The 18,481-nt window shown below is 43.5% G+C and overlaps 1 protein-coding gene across 4 annotated transcripts in view; it reads left to right on the plus strand.

The window, feature by feature from the left end:
• The window catches only part of NOX3 (NADPH oxidase 3), a 777,582-nt gene that overhangs the window by 177,912 nt on the left and 581,189 nt on the right, over positions 1 to 18,481 (plus strand). The window contains exon 1 of one of the 4 annotated variants that reach the window (XM_085611431.1): positions 6,033 to 6,105. The exons of the other annotated variants lie outside the window; for them this stretch is intronic. Coding sequence (XP_085467557.1) covers positions 6,097 to 6,105 — 9 coding nt within the window. The 5' untranslated portion in view covers positions 6,033 to 6,096. Of the gene's footprint in view, positions 1 to 6,032; positions 6,106 to 18,481 lie in introns of those variants that run through there. 4 annotated transcript variants of the gene reach the window in all.

An 18,481-nucleotide genomic window follows, 5' to 3' on the forward strand; every position in this document is an offset into this window, starting at 1 on the left:
TTGGCGCGACAAATACAGGAACGGCATCTCCATCGTGGCTTGCAACTACACACGGGTCCACTTGTTGCTTCATTTTATGCCGATGTTGTTATGTTGTTTTTGCGGCAGCCGGCAGAAAACCTCCCCCCGCTTTTGCGTGAGGTGGTTCGATTTGGAGTATATTCAGGATTAGTTATTAATAGGACTAAGTCTGAAATATTTCCACTGACATCTTCAGTTTCCCAGGAAGATTTTGAGTTCCCCTTAAAATGGTGTTCAGAGTCCCCCAAGTATCTGGGGATCTTCTTACATTGTAACGCAGTAGAGGTTATCCGCCTTAATTACGGACCAGTGATCGACCGTCTCACAACGCAGGTAGATAAATGGATTAAACTTCCTCTTTCTATGGCCGGTCAAATCGCCATAATGAAAATGGTAGTCCTGCCACGGTTCCTGTATTTTTTTTCTAATATTCCTATTGCAATAACCGCAAAATAAATTTGATACACTTCGGTCTTTATTTATTCACCTCGTCTGGGCAGGCAATCAGCCTTGCATACGCTGGAATACCTTAATTATGCCATACGAGTGTGGGGGCTTCGGAGTCCCCAATTTTTATTTATATTACCTTGTAGCCCCAATCCATTTCACGTATTATTGGTACCACCCTGATGCCCGACTCCAATATCTTAAACCTGACTGTTCGCAAATATATATGCCTCGCTGCCCCTCTGAGATTCAAACGGTGTCGACAACGCACTGGGCTTGGACTAAATTACGGCGGTACCTACAGAAGGAGGTTCTGTACTCAGCACACATCCTGTTGGCAGATAACCTGTGGTTACTCCCCACTACTGAGACTCTCACCAAGCGCACATTGCTTAAACATAGTCTTCATAAGATTGGTGATTTATTTACCAGCTCCCGGCCGTGTTCGACAACTGAACTACTCTCTCATGGAGATGCCACGTATATGGACAGGTTCCTATTACAATGAGTTCGGGAATCCCTACCTGATGCCCTACCGGATCCCTTGTCAGAGCCGAAGGAATTTCCTCCCCTAACACTTATCACCTCGCCCGATAGTACACATTTGGTCTCACGCCTATACCACTTATCCTTATCCCTCCGCCCTGTAGTTGGGACCAAAGCACGGGCAGCATGGGAACGGGATTTAGGCATTTCTATAACAGACACCATATCTCATTTCTGCTGCGCACAAACACGGTATATCTCGAACAACCACCACTATAAACACCTACATTTTAAATATTTACATAGAATATATGTGACCCTGGTGTTACTAGCGAAGATGGACTCCAACTTATCACACACATGTGTCAGATGCACTACCCCTGGTGCCGATTCCCCACACCTTGCATGGACTAGCACACCGGTGCAAGCGTACTGGAGGAAGTCTTTCAACATATATCCCTAATGGTAGAATTGAGTATAAATCCCACACCACCAATGGCTTTATTGAGGTATGTTCAGCCTCTCAAAAAATGTGTCAGACGGTTCATTGCGATTGCTCTACTTATTGCTCAGCACAGGTGTCACTGCACTGGGGTGGATCAAGAGTACCTACTGCGAAGGCTTGGTTGCGGGATATGATACACTGTGACACTATGAGTGACATGTATGCCACGCTATTACTACCCACCTCACGCCCCCGAGATATTTGGCAGCCGCTAAGGGACTACCTAAGTACCCATCCACTAGATTGTGATTAGGTGGGAGCAGCGGACAGCTATACATTGGCTCTGCACATAGGGACATCTAGACCAACCAGTGTCCAATAATTGACACAGTTATTACAGAATGGTCACTACTGAAATTACAGGAATAGACATAGCCAGATACGTTGGATTATGTACACGAGATGTAGAATTGACTACATGTTTGTTACTTGCTCTTGTACCTTGTTTACTGTTGGGGTATTGTTATAACTATCATACTGACACTCCAGTGTGTTAGAGTGTGGCACATTATCATGCTGAGATAATATCATTATTTGTTTTTTGTTTGTTATGTAAATCTCAACAAAGAAAATAAAAAAATAAAAATAAAATCTTTTCTCCCCGCAGCTGTAATGAATGTGCTTTTCTCTAAAAGGACACACCCAAACCCTGCACTCCCACTTTGGAGGCAAATATACCACTGCACCTTTAAATAATATACACTTTTGAGCAGCACTCCCTAAAGATGAGGAAAAGGACGCAGCACTCCCTTTAGGAGAGGCAAGTAAACATATTCAGGTGCATTTAAAATAACACACACAAGTTCATTAATGCAACATTTTAGAAAGGTAGGCCAAATATATCAGTAAATGCAGACTCCCAAATATCAAGTGAACAATTAAATGAACAATTGAAATAAAATGCAGTATATACAAGTAGCAAAGAGTAGAAAATATATGCAAAATGGTTAGGAGCACCTCACAGATTGAATTTGCATCATCCTTGCCAACTCAAGCTGGGGAAGCCCTTCAACAGCCTAGGAAGGAGTTCAATCAGGACTCAAGTTCCGTCACCTCCACAGCAATACGTCTATTCTGTGGTGAACTTCCACCTGGCCCCCGAAGGCTCCCAGCTTTAATACCATTACTCAACTGGAGGCGAAGCTTCTAGAAAACCTCGCCCCCCTTCTCATAGAAAAAAACAAGCTGGCTGTTCTAGTCTGCGTCAAGGCCAAGACGGGGGCTGCCAAGCTCCCGTATTTTGACTCCGAGACAGAGTTGTACATTCTCACATCTTCCAGCCTCTATCTTGAAGCTCCCACAAGGCCTTCCAGAGTACATTAAACAAAAGCAATCGCTCAGAAAAACAGAAAGACCTTGAATGTGAATAATCCAAACAACTTGCAAGCACCGCTGTGCACACAGAAAAACTGCAGCAAGGCAAAGCCAGTGAAAAAAGGATGACATGAGGCCTTGTCAAAGCCAATAGTAAGCACTTATAATTCTCATAACCCAAACAACTTGCAAGCACTACTGTGCACGCAGAAGCAAGACAAAGTCAGAAAACAAGATTACATGAGGCCATGTCAAAGTCAATAGTAAGAACTCATAATTCTCATAACTGTACAACGCAATACACATTTCTGCACAGCTGCTTATAGCATCACATACTTTATCTCTCAATGTCCTATAGCATCACATTCTTTATCTCTCAATGTACAACACCGAAGAATATTTGTGCACCACCGCTCACAACACTGCACTTTGACGTCCCATACCTCTCTCTACCTCTCACGCCTTCAAATGCACATCCCACACCTTCTGTTCTTGGCAAGACTGTTCTACTCCGTGACAACTCCCACTGAAAGACAGCAATATTACAAGAAAGAAGAGAAGCAGGCATATGCAGGACCGTCCTACATTAAGGCTAGGGTAAATTAACACACTAAAGTCAGTTAAAATGTTGGTAGTTGAAGGTCATCATAGGGTGCCAAACCACAAGAGTGGCTCTTTGATTACAGCAGCCGACCTCACAATCACAGCTCCTGCACTTATGCTCTCAACTTGACTACGGTAGCAATGCCCTTGTGGGCCTCCAGAAAACCTCACTTGCAACTCTGAAGACTACCCTCAATGCTGCAGCTAGGCTCATCACAGGTTCAAAAATGTGATCACATCACCCCTGACCTTTGTGCACTGAATTAGCTTCCCTTTAAGGAGAGAATGCATTAAGAAATCGCCTGCATGACCCACAAAGCACTGCACTACAATATCCCCTCCTACCTGTCACAGAAACTGACCATGTCGGGAGAAAATATATCCTCCAGAAGTTCCCTACTTTTCAAGCCACAAAAGTTTAAGAAAAAGAAAACCTACAAACATTCCTTCTCTGGAATTGCCCCAAACATTCGGAACTCTCTACCCACGGAGATCAGATGCAACCCATCCACATCCCTCTTCCGGAAAGAAGTAAAATAAATTCTATCTAACAAATTCCTCTCTCACTAGGACTAGGCCACTAGTACCCCAACCCACACCTCCACATAACCTGTGCATCACTACCTCAGGTAAACTATGCCTCTACTCTTCTCCACCCTGTAATCGCCTTCCTCTTCTACCATAGAACGTTGCATTCACATATTCCACTGTATTTTGTTTTGATTACATCCTTTATATGCTGTTACTTTGTATATTTATTTATGATTATGTAATCTGAGTAATTGCTGCTATTTTGTTGACATATCCCATTGTATATTGTTTACTCTTTTTTACCGATACTATCTATTTCTATTTACTCTTTATGTTCCTCATGTTATTCGGTTGTGCTTGCTTTGTAAAGTGCTCTGACACCTTCGGGTCATGCTTGTGCTATATAAAACTCCTCAAATAAATAAATTAGACTTAATACCATGTGAGACTGCCAATGTCTCCCATGTTTATGGTGGGTGTGGGCACTAACTCGAGCTGTGGCTCCTGCACTGCGTACACCCAGGTGCCCTGTTTCAAGATAGGGGTACCATGAGATCATAGGTAGTGACACCACTGGGACACACCTGGTTCTTTCACTGACAACTTTCTAGTTGCGGGTAATAAGGGGGTCACATGAATCAAGACGAGTGCAAAAGCATGCTTGGCCAGCTCCTGCAAGGCAATCCAGATGGGTGTCTAAAAGCCAGTGGACGGAAGTGTGGGTGGCCGAGTGTCGAATCAGGCCTTATGTTGCATGCAAACACAAGAAGTGTCCGCTTTTACCCAGCCTCCTGCAATGAAAATCTTAACTGATTGCTGTTGCATCAGTGTTTGGAGTTGCCGCTAAGTTGCAAGTACAAGCCGCCAGGAGAAACTGTAGAAATTAATGCCAGTGCTCGGCATCTGTAAACACCACCACAAATTAAGCATTGTATGACTAAGTCATATCATTTGGGGAAATTGTGGCATCCTGGGGCATCAAATATGGTCAATCTGGCCTGTGAAGCCTGTGAAGCCTACCCACTGCAGCAGTCTCTTAATGGAATATCGAGGACCGAATAGAGCTGACACAGCGTGCTGATCCCATCGAATTGTTTGTGCAGCTTACAGCCATATACACACTCACTGGAACAGTCTATCATATTCAGGGCCACTGGAATTATGTGGCAGGGGAGCACCAAATTATATGACAGGGTTGATTAAACTATCCATCAAGAAAAGGAAAATTATGTGGCATAATGCGGCACATTTTTTGATAGTATTACCTCATTATTTTGTTATTTTTAGGACTCGGCTCGAAGGCTGCGCTTGCGCAGTCTCGGTCCGAGATTTAATGGCTTGAACCCGCCCCTCTTCTCCCCTGTTCTCCATTGGCTGGCCTCTTGAATGCTGGCCAGCCATTGGAGAAAAGGTCAGTCATTCCGATTAGGACCCGTCCTTTTCGGATCGGGGGGCGTGTTTTTTGCAAGAAGTCTAATTATCTCCTCCAGCCAATGGCTGGAGGAGTGAAAAGACAAACACGCCCCCGAATCCGAAAATGCCGCTGCCTTTCTCCGAGGCATTTCTTCTTGACCTCGGAGAAAGACAGTGGTGTGCCTTTTGCTCTGCCTTGTTTGTTTCTATTTTCACACCCGGCCATTACCATTTGGGAGCCTAGAGAGGGGTGCGTGTTTATGAAAGCTTGGGTTTATCACTGACTTTCGAAGAACAAATCTTCAATTTCGTAATCGATGAAGTTAAAATAAATAAAAACAAGTGTTCTTTATGGCATGACCAAGCGTTGCCTGCTTTTTAAATATGTTTTAAAATGTATTTCGTTCTTTGGTTGATCCCAGTTGTTACGTTGTACCTGTTCTAAGATGGCCGCTCTCTGTGCCTAGGACCGGTGCGGCAATTAAAGACACACGGTGCTGTCCGGGGAAAGATGGTTCCCCAGGAGGAGCTGCAGCGCCTCGGCCGAGAGCTGGTGGACCAGAGCCGGACGTTGAGCCAGCGCTTCCGAGCTCTCTTTACCCTCCGCGCCTTGGGCGGTCCGGAGGCCATTGCCGGTATCAGCGGGGCGTTCCATGATCCGTCTGCGCTGCTCAAGCATGAGGCGGCCTACTGCCTAGGACAGATGGGGGACCGTGCGGCCGAGCCGGTTCTCAGGACAGTCCTGGTGGACAGAGGGCAGGAGCCCATGGTGCGGCATGAAGCGGGTGAGACTGCCAGTCTACGTATGGCATAGCCAAGGACACTGTAATTATGCGGCTAGGGAGGGCCACATAATGTGGTAGGGTTCACTAAATTATCCGGCAACAAAAAGCAAGTTATGTGGCACATTTCGTACTGCCATCTGTTCATTAGTCATTTCTACACATTATCACTGTCATGAGAAGAGTTTCATCTTATAGGTACTCGTTCAACACAGCACTACAGCAATACGCCACTGAAAGTGTAACAGTCAACCATTGCAAAGTGTCTTCTGCTGCACGCAACACATCAGCACATTTTAAATAATTTTTGCTCTGTTTGAGCTTGAATGTTTCTTTTAATCTGCTGATTATGCAGCAGATGGTGCATTATGTGGCAAATCCATATTTATATTACAACTCTGAAAAATCGCATAATTCCAGTGCCCAGGGCATAGCCAGTTAATAGTGAACTTTTCTAAAACTCCTGCATCCCAAAGGGTCGCCTGGCGCTAGTGCTTTAAAATGGATGAATGATCTAAGCAGCATAAATCGCTAAGCAACCACTATAGGATGTAGCTTGCAGCCAAGGGTGTGGCTGAATACATGTGATGAGTGCCGTCGTTCTGAAAAATAAATAATTATTTCTATATATTTCAAATACTCCTTTACCTATACGGAATATGCATACAATAAGAGTACATTCTTTTTAAAGGATAATTAGCTTGTGTGTGTTGTGAAAAGTGAAACATGATTTCAGTTTCATTTATCCCAGATTTGACAATGAACAAGCCGGTTTTCGAATACTACGGGCCCGATTCACAGAACTAATTTAAGACAAAATCCTAAACTTACTACCATTTTGGTATTCACAGAAGGCACTTACTCATTTTGGTATTCACAGAAGGCACTTACTCATTTCGGTATTCACAGAAGTTAGGAGTCCTAACTTTAGGACTCCTAAATGCCTTCTGTGAATACCGAAAGTCTTAAAATTAGGATTTTTCTCAGTTTAGTAGTAGTATAGTTAGGACTCCTAACTTTAGGACTCCTAAATGCCTTCTGTGAATACCGAAAGTCTTAAAATTAGGATTTTTCTCAATTTAGTAGTCCTAAGTCTAAATTTAGGACTACTAAATTGAGAAAAATCCTAATTTTAAGACTTTCGGTATTCACAGAAGGCATTTAGGAGTCCTAAAGTTAGGAGTCCTAACTATACTACTACTAAACTGAGAAAAATCCTAATTTTAAGACTTTCGCAATTCACAGAAGGCATTTAGGAGTCCTATAGTTAGGAGTCCTAAATTTAGGACTACTAAATTGAGAAAAATCCTAATTTTAAGACTTTCGGTATTCACAGAAGGCATTTAGGAGTCCTAAAGTTAGGAGTCCTAACTATACTACTACTAAACTGAGAAAAATCCTAATTTTAAGACTTTCGGTATTCACAGAAGGCATTTAGGAGTCCTAAAGTTAGGACTCCTAACTTCTGTGAATACCGAAATGAGTAAGTGCCTTCTGTGAATACCAAAATGAGTAAGTGCCTTCTGTGAATACCAAAATGGTAGTAAGTTTAGGATTTTATCTTAAGTTAGTTCTGTGAATCGGGCTCTACATGTTGAAAGCGTTTTTTCGTTCAATTCTTTATTCTCATTTTTGTAGGCATGATTGTTTTTTAAACTATGTCTCCAGATAATTCAAAGCCACTCGTGTTGTTTGTGCAATAAAAATAATATGTCCATGAGTTATTTTTTCAAACTTAAAAGGGTATCGTTATATGTGCCTGTTAAAAGCACACCTTTAAGCAATGAGCCACAGGTGTGTGTTTTTTGTTTGTCGCAGTATTATGTTGCGCAAACTCGACTCGAAGTTCTTGGAGTACTTTACATGAGCACCAGTTACATTACATACATTTTTTAGACACTGGGAGATTGAAGTGATTTACTCAGAATCACAGGATCTTGAGGTGACGCCGAGACTCGAACCGAGTTGTTCCCCAGCTTCCAAGTCTGCAGCTCTGGCCCTAACGGAACATCCCCCTATTAACCTTATAAATATAGATTATTTCTTTGTAACTTTGAATTTGTATTGTACGGTGAAGTGACTTTGTTATGTTTTATTTTTGTTTTCAATTTTTATTTTTTCAGCATATGCTTGCAATTCCCCCCCAAATGTAATAATGATAATAACCATCACCCCAGCAGCAGACCAAGACCATTGTCTTTGCCAATGTTTGTTTTGTTTGTAGATTTTCCAGAAGTCTCAGTGCAGCGAGTTCGCGTGGAACAAAGACTGTTTGTTATGTGGTCGCCCTCGTCTCCAGTGCGAGAGGGGTGTTTCGAAAATGATAGTCCTGGGTCTCCCGTGTACGAGGCTGTAACTAAACTTCAAGCCACAATAATATGCAATGCCTCCTGCTGGGTTTACACGTCACAGCAGCCCATGGAGGGCCGCCTGGAATGTGTAAGGTGCTCCTCGTTGTGTTTTATTGGGTCGGGCTCGGGCGAACGTGACCCCGGGTGTGCCCCCTTTGGAAGCAGTGACACGGTGTATCAACGCGTCGGCACGGGGGGGAGGGGGGGGGGGGGTTCTGGTTTGCAAGTGAAAAGAACATGCGCCTTTGCTGTTGTTGTCGTTACTGTAGGTGCTGTACAGTCACACACGTTCACAAATGTATGTGCTTAATGAGCACAAGGTTCTCACCACTTTCGTGTCTGTAAGCATTGAGCAGTGTGTATCACGAAGAAGTGTGGAGTATAGACTGGAGTCATGGTCTGTTTTATGAAGAAAAACAATTATATGTTTCTTTGAAAAAATCTTCCCCCATGTTTCATTTTACACACTTTTCATTTCGGTAGCGAGGAGATGTATTTTGGAATAAACTGTTTACAGTTGACATTGTAAATAACAATGCCGTTTAAAAACAAAAACATAAACAAAAATAATGTCATGAGCAATGCCAATAGCTCTAACTTTAACAATGCCGAGACCATTGCATTGTAAATGCTTGTTACTCATGGTAATCGGGCCTCGGCAAAGATTTCACCTTATTAGTACCAGTTTAATAACCAAATACATGAATAAGCAACTGAAAGATGACCTGTTAACCTTTGCGAAGGGTCCTAGAACGCGTGTGAACACATATCGCCACATTGTTAGTGACTTTTGATCCGTTTGAGCTAGAAACAACCTTTTTTCAGTCAAATCTGCAGATTGAGCTACAGATGATGGATTATGTGGCAAATGCGGCAAATCCTTAAATATGTGAAAAGTGCTGCAGCAGCAGAATCTCATACATCCAGTCGCACTGCTCATATTTCACCATATAATAAATTAGTAGGCCTACCTAAACCATCACCTGTGAAGTGAAAGAGGAAGAAGCACTGTTCAGACAGTGAACTGGATGAGATACATGACGGGGGTCCCTCGGACAGGGAATAAGTGAGTAAATAAGGAAAGTATAAGCTGATGTGAGGGACCTGGTAAGAAACACTCCTCAAATATGCAGAGAGTGAGGATTACAGATACATCGAGATAGCAATGTTAGCGGTCAGAATATGTTTTATTCGTGATACAATGAAAATTCAGGATTGGAAATTCCAATGGAAGACGTATTGATTGAGGGAACGAACACTTCTATGGTGTCCAGCCACACTGTGTAGCTATGTTTGTAATGCAAATGGAGCACTTTCTCAAAAGTCACGCTTAGAATGTGTGTATTTGCACTTCTTAGGTCTATTCAGAGATTGGTACTCTATCAGAGTATGAAGATGAAATGTCTAAATCTATTTTCTGAAATTTAATTTCAGTGTTTGGTACATCGAAGACTTTGGTAATAATTCAAGGAGGAGACTAGTGGACATGGCATTTCTTTTGGCTAAGAAATGCGTTGCGATCTGCTGGTTTCGTGGCCCAACACCTACGATTGCACAGTGGTCCAGGGACATGATGTTCTGCTGCACCCAAACAGAAAATTATAGCAAACTACTGCCACCTCGCAAAATACCGAAGAACTTTTGGGCCCTGTATACGACGAGACGGTAGTCCCCGACAACTACTGCCCCTGACGACGCCCCACTTCCCACGACTGCTGACCTCCCTGACTGTGACGTGCCCTTCTGCTATATACTATCTGATCAGTACCCCATATTTATACCCTTTCAATAACAGCGCAGACGATAGGGAGCCCTTTGTCATTCTGTGGATAGGACTTTCCCAATGTTCACTGTACTGTCTTCTCATTTCAGAATGGTGCTACGCGGTATGTTTATTTGACTGTCACTTGGAATATGTCACTTGGAATATGTCTCTGTTGTTTCCTTTTTTGTTTATTTGCTGATTTGCATAAAATCCCAATAAACTTATTTAAAAAAAAAAAATAATTCAAGGAGGCGAATAATTGATTATTCCTCTTGAAGAAGTGAGGAGCTTTAAAATGTGTTGAGTGAAATGTCTTGATCACAAATGAAAATGGTTTTCTAATTTAACGCGCATTCCTTCTCAATTACCAAAAAGTTCAAAATGTTTTATATTCCTGCATTGAAGGAATATCTTCATTCAAAATGTTTATAATGATGGAAAAAAAAATATACTCTACCCAACAACTTTATTTCGGTTCATCTGAACCATAAAAGTTTACAATAAAATTATCACGATGTGTAACAATTACAAACCACAAATTAAAAGAAAAATAATTCATAAAATTTCAGAGAGATAAAATTCTTTACACACAGTAACTGAATTGGAGCCACAAAGTAATGTATAGATCAACCATATTCCAAAAAGAATAAAAATCTGAGACTATAATAATCAGTTTAAAACAACGTACATTAAAACCATTCATTATACGGGAGCGCTTACTCATAACGTTATCTAATAGCCAAAGAGACTTTTATGTAGTAGGCTACCGCAGTGCAGATATCAGGGGCAGCCAGTGAGTGCAAAAAGTTAAAATCAGCAATATATGTGCAAGGGCCAATTTTCCTTTGTAATGAAACTAAAAATGTTCTACTTGCCGTTTATATAAAGTGCAAAATAAAATAAAGTGCATAGTGCTTTGTTCCGTAAAGTTGTCCCACGGGCAGGGTGTGAGCTTATCAGCCACCCTCTTTGACGTGGAAATGGCACTAAAAAGTGCACCGTGCATAGGCAAAATCTGGTTAAATAGAATCTAGTCTGCAAATCAGTAGTAAAAGTTAAATAGTATTGCAGCAGGGCAGGAGACATCTGTAGTGGTCCTATCTCGTCTTGTTCAAGATAGTCGGAGTTGGCACTGAAAAAGAGCGCCTCTTTAATAATGGCTTTAGCATTTGGTGGTATATTTCCTGGATTATCATAAAAATGCCCCAGCCCTACCTCATGGTAAGTGTCCCTCACAAAACAGAGCCATGGTATTTTTAAGGCATTGGCCATGTTTGGGCAATCTATAATTACTTAACGTGAGAACAATAATTCTTTGGAGAGCAAAATGTTTGCCCATAGAAATAAGGGAGCACTAGCTATACGATCCTCTACAAACTCTAAACCCAATTTCTTGTGCCTGAGTTAGACGTGCTATTCGGCGTTATCAATAACCTTTTGGTAAACTTATTTTCCAATATTTGAAGGTGGCGCTTTTTGTGATGTCCCCACATCCCTGCCCCATCTGTTGCAACAGAAAGACATTTTGCTTTATATATGGTAATTAATTCCCTCACTGGCTTGTGGCCCAATCTACGTGCAAAACGAAATAGCCCATCCATGGCCCTATTTATAAAATGGGCTCTTGCCGTGACAAGAGGTTCCCAGTACAGCTGGTAATTATATAAATTCTCCAGGTACATGAAGTTGTCTACTTTTTCTATTCTCTTGTCCCACACAACAAAGTTTTAAGATCTTGTAGTCTTAGGGCCACATACCATAATGTATAATTTGGTGAAATTCACTTTTGGGTCAAGTGAAGACATAAAATCAGTAAAAATATTGAGGTATTTCTGAAGGCTATTAGCTGTTGTTGCCATTAACACATAAGCTAGTAAGGGAACATATTTACTACCAATTTTAGGAAAATCAAGCTCCCTACTTAATAAATGGGCATTCAAACCATTAGTATGTATTAAAGGGGGGCTAAAATATACCCTTGCCGGACACCCTTTGTTGAGGCAATCAGCTCAGTTTTTTCCCCTTGGGTGCCATATCTTATAGCAACTGAGGTCTTAAGGTGTAACCTGCGAAGGAGGGATACCAATGCTTCTTCTACGCCCATGCCTTCCATCATAGCCCACAATTTGGCCTGATTAACTGTATCAAAGGGACTGGACAAATCCTTGAAGGCCTGGTGGATTGAACCCTTCCGGGCCTTCACGTATTTGTTAATAATTAAGGACAAATTTAGGCATTGCTCAGTCATGTCTAATCCCCTCCTGAAGCCATATTGCGTTTTAGACATGACCCCCACAGTGGTTGCCCAGGTCACCAAGTGGGCAAGAAGGACTCTGCCTAACACCTTAATTGTGGCATCAATGAGTGAAATTGGCCTGTTACATGTGGGGTCACTTCTATTGCCCTTTTTAAAAACAGGGACCCTAAGTACCTCCTTCCAGGACACAGGGATGGGGCCAATAATGGCTGCCTTAAAAACATTTGTCAGCAGTGGTGCCCACAGGTTAGGATTGTATTTAAAAAGGTCAAGGGGCACCCATCTGGACCTGGCACTTTCAAGGGGATCCCCTGTGCTAATGCCTCCTTGACCTCAGACACTGTTTGAGATAGACTAAGTTGGGTGTCTGCGGGTATATCTACAGGCGTATCCCTTGTGTGCTTTTCTACCCTCTTGCCCAGCAGGTTAAATACCAGTAAAAATGAGTTACCCTAGCATCTGACAAAATTAGTGAGTCAATTTGCCTCCCTGCTTCAGTAAAAAACGATTGTACAGTTAAAATCCCCTGCCCAAAGGATGCATAACGATTGCCACTTCCCAGTGGTCCGAGTAATTTCATTTTGTAGGGAATCGATAACCTGACAGTTGTTTTGCTCAAAGATTTTATGGTACCAATTCACCAATAGGGCTTTGACCTTAATTACATTGGAAATATTAATTAATTGATACCAAGGTGACTAACTGAGGCAGCTGGCTTTTATAAATCCATATTTTACTGCTGTGAACACCACAATCCCACCCTTGGCCCTCCCTGCAAGAGATGGCAAAGCGGGAACACAAAATGAACGATATCCATCTATGGTGATATCATCTCTGGACCAGGTTTCCTGAAGGCAAATGATGTCAAAGCCTCTAATATATCCTAGCCAGTCCTGGTTCATTATTTTAGAGCGGGTTCCTGCAATATTCCACAAAATAATTTTAAAAGGACGGGTAACGTTTTCCTGGCTTGATGAACACCGGGGGTTAATGTGGGTACTTAGGGTACAACACCCATTAAAGGTGCAAGCCCTTCAGCTGCGGATTCTACATCATCCATGGCACTTCCTAGATTACTGCATGCCTATTCCTCCCCTCCCACCTCCATTACCTCTCTAAGATGGACTTGCAGTCAATCATTATCAGTAAGACTAGAGAGTTTCAAAGCGGTTTGGGTGAGTGAAGAACAATGGCTGTGAGACAGCAAGAGTTCTTGAACCCTTGAAGGGTAACACTTGGGCCAAACTGTTTCCCCTTAAAGGTGGATAGAAAAACACAGCAGATAGGCCCTTTATGGGGTCATTCTCCCCAAGTATGTCCTTAAGGTGTGTCAGAAGGAAACACACATACCTGGGGTCCCTAAAGCTAAGGACCACACAATCCCCCCAACAGATTTCACCGTATGCCCCAACCAACTCAACCGCCTGGCCATAATAATGTTGTCTAACAAGTTTGCCTGAAGCGATATTTTACTATGGCACCAGTGGGCTGATTTTTTAATTAGGCTTTGGCAATTTTCTTGACAGCCAGGAGGGATATGTGCAACTCCAGTAAGTACCAGGGTATAGGGGGTGCAGTCTGGTGGTAAGTTAAGTATATCATTTGCATCCTCCCCGCTGAGTGGCGCATTTAATCCATGTTTTAAGTTTGAATTGTGATGCTGGCGGCTGACCCCAATTGGCAAAATTTGTCTAAAGGAGTTTGCGGCCCCTTGCCCCCCATCCCTTTTGATTGTTCCTAGGGGATAGTACTTCCCAAGGTGGATGATCAGGAGGATTCACAGGGGATCTACAGGTCGATCCTCAGAAGGGGCTTCTTCCATGGGGCTAAAGGATGTTATAGCATGGGGGGCCATCCTATCATTGGTTGAGGCGAGTGTGCTAATCAATTCGGTAGCCTTATCTCTCTGCCTGGTGTATTCTGTTGACTTGCTTAACTCCCGTAGTGTAGGAAAGTATGATCTGCTTCTTATGGTTACCCCCACATTTTTGCTAAATGTAATACTGTTTTTGAATAGTCTTACAGGGATCCTGCTAATCAGGACCGCAGTCTATCTGCTTTCTCCTTAAACAGTAATGCTATGTACTTAGGTACACTTCAGATTGGATACTGGGGTACCCTTGTCAGTCCCTAGTATAGGGTACCCATGTTCCCAGGGCATAGGTACCCAGGAGGCCTCCCATGGGCTGAAGCATGTAATATGCCACCCATGAGAGGCCATGCAAAATGGAACTACAGGCCTGTCACTCCAGCCTGTGTAAGATGGTGCATGCACCACTTACTTAAGATATAGGTTTACTATATCTAAGGGTCACTGCACTTAAAATCTATAAGTCAACCCTCCAGCAGGCCTTTACAATCCTGAGGGCAGGGTACTTGGTTCTAAGTGAAAGGGTGCCACTGCATGAGCAGAGCACCCCTGCAGCCTACGGAGTCCATTCGCCCGGATTGTCAGTGAAACAGCCATTTACGACATATAGAGTGGCATTATGCGACCGCGTGAAGACCAACTGTAAAACGGCTGAAACAAACCCTATCGCGTTTGGTGTCAAACATGTTGGAATCATACCCCCACACCGGTAACCGGTGTTGAAGGTATGATTCCACACCTCTGAAGCGAGCTTCATTGGGTCCCTGGTATTCCCAGTATCAGCCTTCTAGTCCCGGGCAGCACAAAATGGTTGCTGCCGACCAGAGACACATTTCTGCCCTTCTGCTGCTGAGCGAAGCTCGAGCAGGGGAAGGCAGAACAATAGGCATCCTGTCATAGAGAGGAGTGACCACCTCCCAGACAAGATTTAGTGTATTAGGGATGGGTGGGTGCGCTTGCCAGCGACCAAAAGTCTGCATGAGGGGCACTTTTGGGGTCCCTGTGCATAGTTCAGTTCAAACCAGTCCTGGGAGCCGTTGGCTCTAGCTCTGGTGCAAAACTGGACAAAGGACATGAGAGTAACCTCCCCACTGTCCAGACCCTCCCCTGGGAGGGTCTTCTGAATCTGTCCATCCCTCTCACATGGGTACAAAAGGGCTCACCTGCCTGTAGGACCCTAGATTTGATGTGGACAAGATTCTGAACCAGAAACCACTGAGATTTGACCGTCTGGATACTCTGGGCTTCGTTTGGGCTTGACTTTGTCTCCCTCTCAGTCTGAGCATTGTGTGTGCCCGTGCACCATACAGGCTTCATGCAGGACCTGTGAAGCATCAAGGACAACCGAAGATAATCTCCCTTGAAGTGAAGGAGTCACTCACACTGCTGTCTGGTCTGCTGATCCTGAGCTCCTACGGACTCCGAAGGCTTCAGCAACACAGGAGGTGGGTTTCTATATCCCTCGAGGTCCAAGCTGCCCTCTCACCCTCAGTTTGAGGTCAGAATCCCTCGTGGGGGCTGCAATACCTGAACCCCTGTGCACTGCGTACATTTGCACGTGCATATGCTTGTTGGCGTTTCCAAACAAGTGCTTTGGGCTCCGAGTAGCCCTAACCTCTCGCACCATTCCCTACCAAGAACTTTGACTTCCTCACACCGAGTGCTCCCTGGGCTGTTGTTTGGTGAAATTGCTCGAGGTTCTCTTGCAACTCCTGTGTCTCCGGCCTGTGGGTCCAATTGACGGTCAACTTTGCGTTTCTTGGTCTCCCCTGGTTGCTCCAGGCTTGCCCTGGAGTCTCCTGGACTTTGCTGGTCCGTACTGTACACATACTTGACCTGTGTGCGTTGCCGTTTCCAAGGCTTGTTGGTGCTCTGCCAGACACCGACCCCTCAGCACTCGACATCCTTCGTGGGACAGCTCTTATCTGGCTCCTGGTCACCCTTGACGTCTCCTGGTCCCCGTAGATACAGAGTTAAGAACTCCATCAACTAACCTGAAGCACCCGACATCGGTGGGCATTTGTCTACCAAGCCCCTGGTCACTCTGAAGTGACCCAGACTCTGTTCCCTCTGTTTTCAGATACTCTTTGACAATAATCCACCTTTGGATTCTAACGGGCATTCTTCCTTCCAGCAGCAGCTCTTCTTTGAATTTCTCCATTGAGTTCGACAGCGGTTTCCAATGCCACTTCAGACCTATGCACCCGGCTTACCTGGGATAGGTAACTTGGGTACCTCGGTGTCCGCGGGTGGGGTGGCTCTCCAACCTTCTCTCTTCCACTGGGTTTCTTCAAAGTCCACTGGGAAGGTTCTTTAAACTCTAAAACTTCAACCCCGACTTTCACATAGAATTGTATGGAGCACGCGGTCGTGTTCCCACACTGCACCTGTCCTCCGTGAGGTCCCTACTTACTCACCTTGGGTGGTTCCTTGGGGTCCCAGCGAGTCTACATCCTCTCGACACTGTTTTTACTCGAGTCGTGGTTCTTATACAATTATTTTAGTATATGGTTTGGTCCCCTCCCTTGGGCCCACTGTGTGTTAGTGCTATTTACTGTCATTTATGTGCTCAAGTATTGTGTGTTTTGCGATTATCTCTGTGTAGGAGATACTGTGTCGTACTAGAGTGTTATATTAATAAATACATATTTTTATAACTACTGTGTAGTTCTCCTTTCATTTAACCAATACTATAAGATTGCATTCTGGTAAAACAAGCTGCTTAACACTTCTTCAAGACTAAATCTAAAGGCTGCTCTCCATAGCTACCACTTGGATAGCTTTCTAAGGTTATCTTAGACCTCTTAAATCACCATGAGGGTTGTTTGGACTGGTGCAAGGTGCCCACTTTAATTAGTGGACAGCATATACCAGGCCAACTTCTCACATGTAGCATAAGGGAAAGCTGGTTGATCCTGGCCTCCTCTTCCATTTAGGGTTCTCAGGCACAGGGCATTAGGGATGAAGCAAATTTCTCACCGGCCTTGTGTTTCTATGTTTTTCCCCGGACGAGCTCCGGAATGTCCCAGGCAATGTCTTCTTCTTGTTGCCAGGGGGAGGTTCTACTGTTTCTAGCAGAAACATATTAAAGTCACTCGCGAGAACCCACACATCAGCAAAAGGATGTTGCCTTAGGGTTTTGATGTTTTTTTAAACTTTTTCCAGTGATTATTTTCATCTTGAGCAGTTTGGGGTTTATGTACATGTTTCCAATGATGGGTGAGGGTGCCTCCCTGACATGCCCGACAGTTGCAGCTGTTAATTTCACAAAGATAAAGGCCCCCATGCCACTTGCAAAGACTCTTGCTTCAGGCTCCAAAGCTATATGCATCAGTATGGAGACTCCTCCAAATGGCTGTCCCCCTTTTGTTGATGGTCCGGCCTCTGACAAATTCATTTTGGTCTTGCCAGGCTGTGGTGGCTGACTGCCAAGTTTCCTGTAGACAGATTATATCCTTTTGACAGATTTCTTCCATCGTGTTGATGTCATTCAAGAGAGTGTTTAAGCCACGGATGTTCCTAGAACTGATTTGCAAATTGCAATTGTGTATTTGAGCCATTGTGATAATAAAGTTAGTGGAATTAGTGTTCATTTGAATCACTGTATGTTTTTTACCACATTAAAGTGGCCACCTTGCACCAGTCCAATTCGACTCTTATGGTAGATAGGTTTAAGATAACCTTTTAAAGAAAGCTATCCTAGTGGTAGCTGTGGAGAGCAGCCTTCAGGCTAAGTCTCAGAGGAATGTAAAACAGCTTGTTTTACCTTATAATCTCTTGAATTACCAAATGAAAGGACACCACACAGGCATATATATACAATATATATGTATTTATTTCTAGACACACTCTACTAATCTCTTTATGAGATTAGAAGTCAGGAACATATGCACAAATTAATGTTTCACAACAAATTAAGCACTTATATGGCTGGGGCCCTAGGGGCGTACCAGACCATATACTAAAAAGGAGGTATAAGAAGAATGACTTGAGAAGGGAGAAGGCCTAAGGTCTTCTGAAGCGCTGGGGCCTCACCAATCCACCCAAGGCAGGTAAGTAAAGGAGAGACGCATGCAGTGTGAGAACACAGCCGCGTATCCCAATAGACTTCAATGGAGCAATTTGTGGTTGGAATT

Source organism: Triturus cristatus, chromosome 6 (assembly GCF_964204655.1).
Source record: "Triturus cristatus chromosome 6, aTriCri1.1, whole genome shotgun sequence".
Taxonomy (NCBI): Eukaryota; Metazoa; Chordata; class Amphibia; order Caudata; family Salamandridae; genus Triturus; species Triturus cristatus.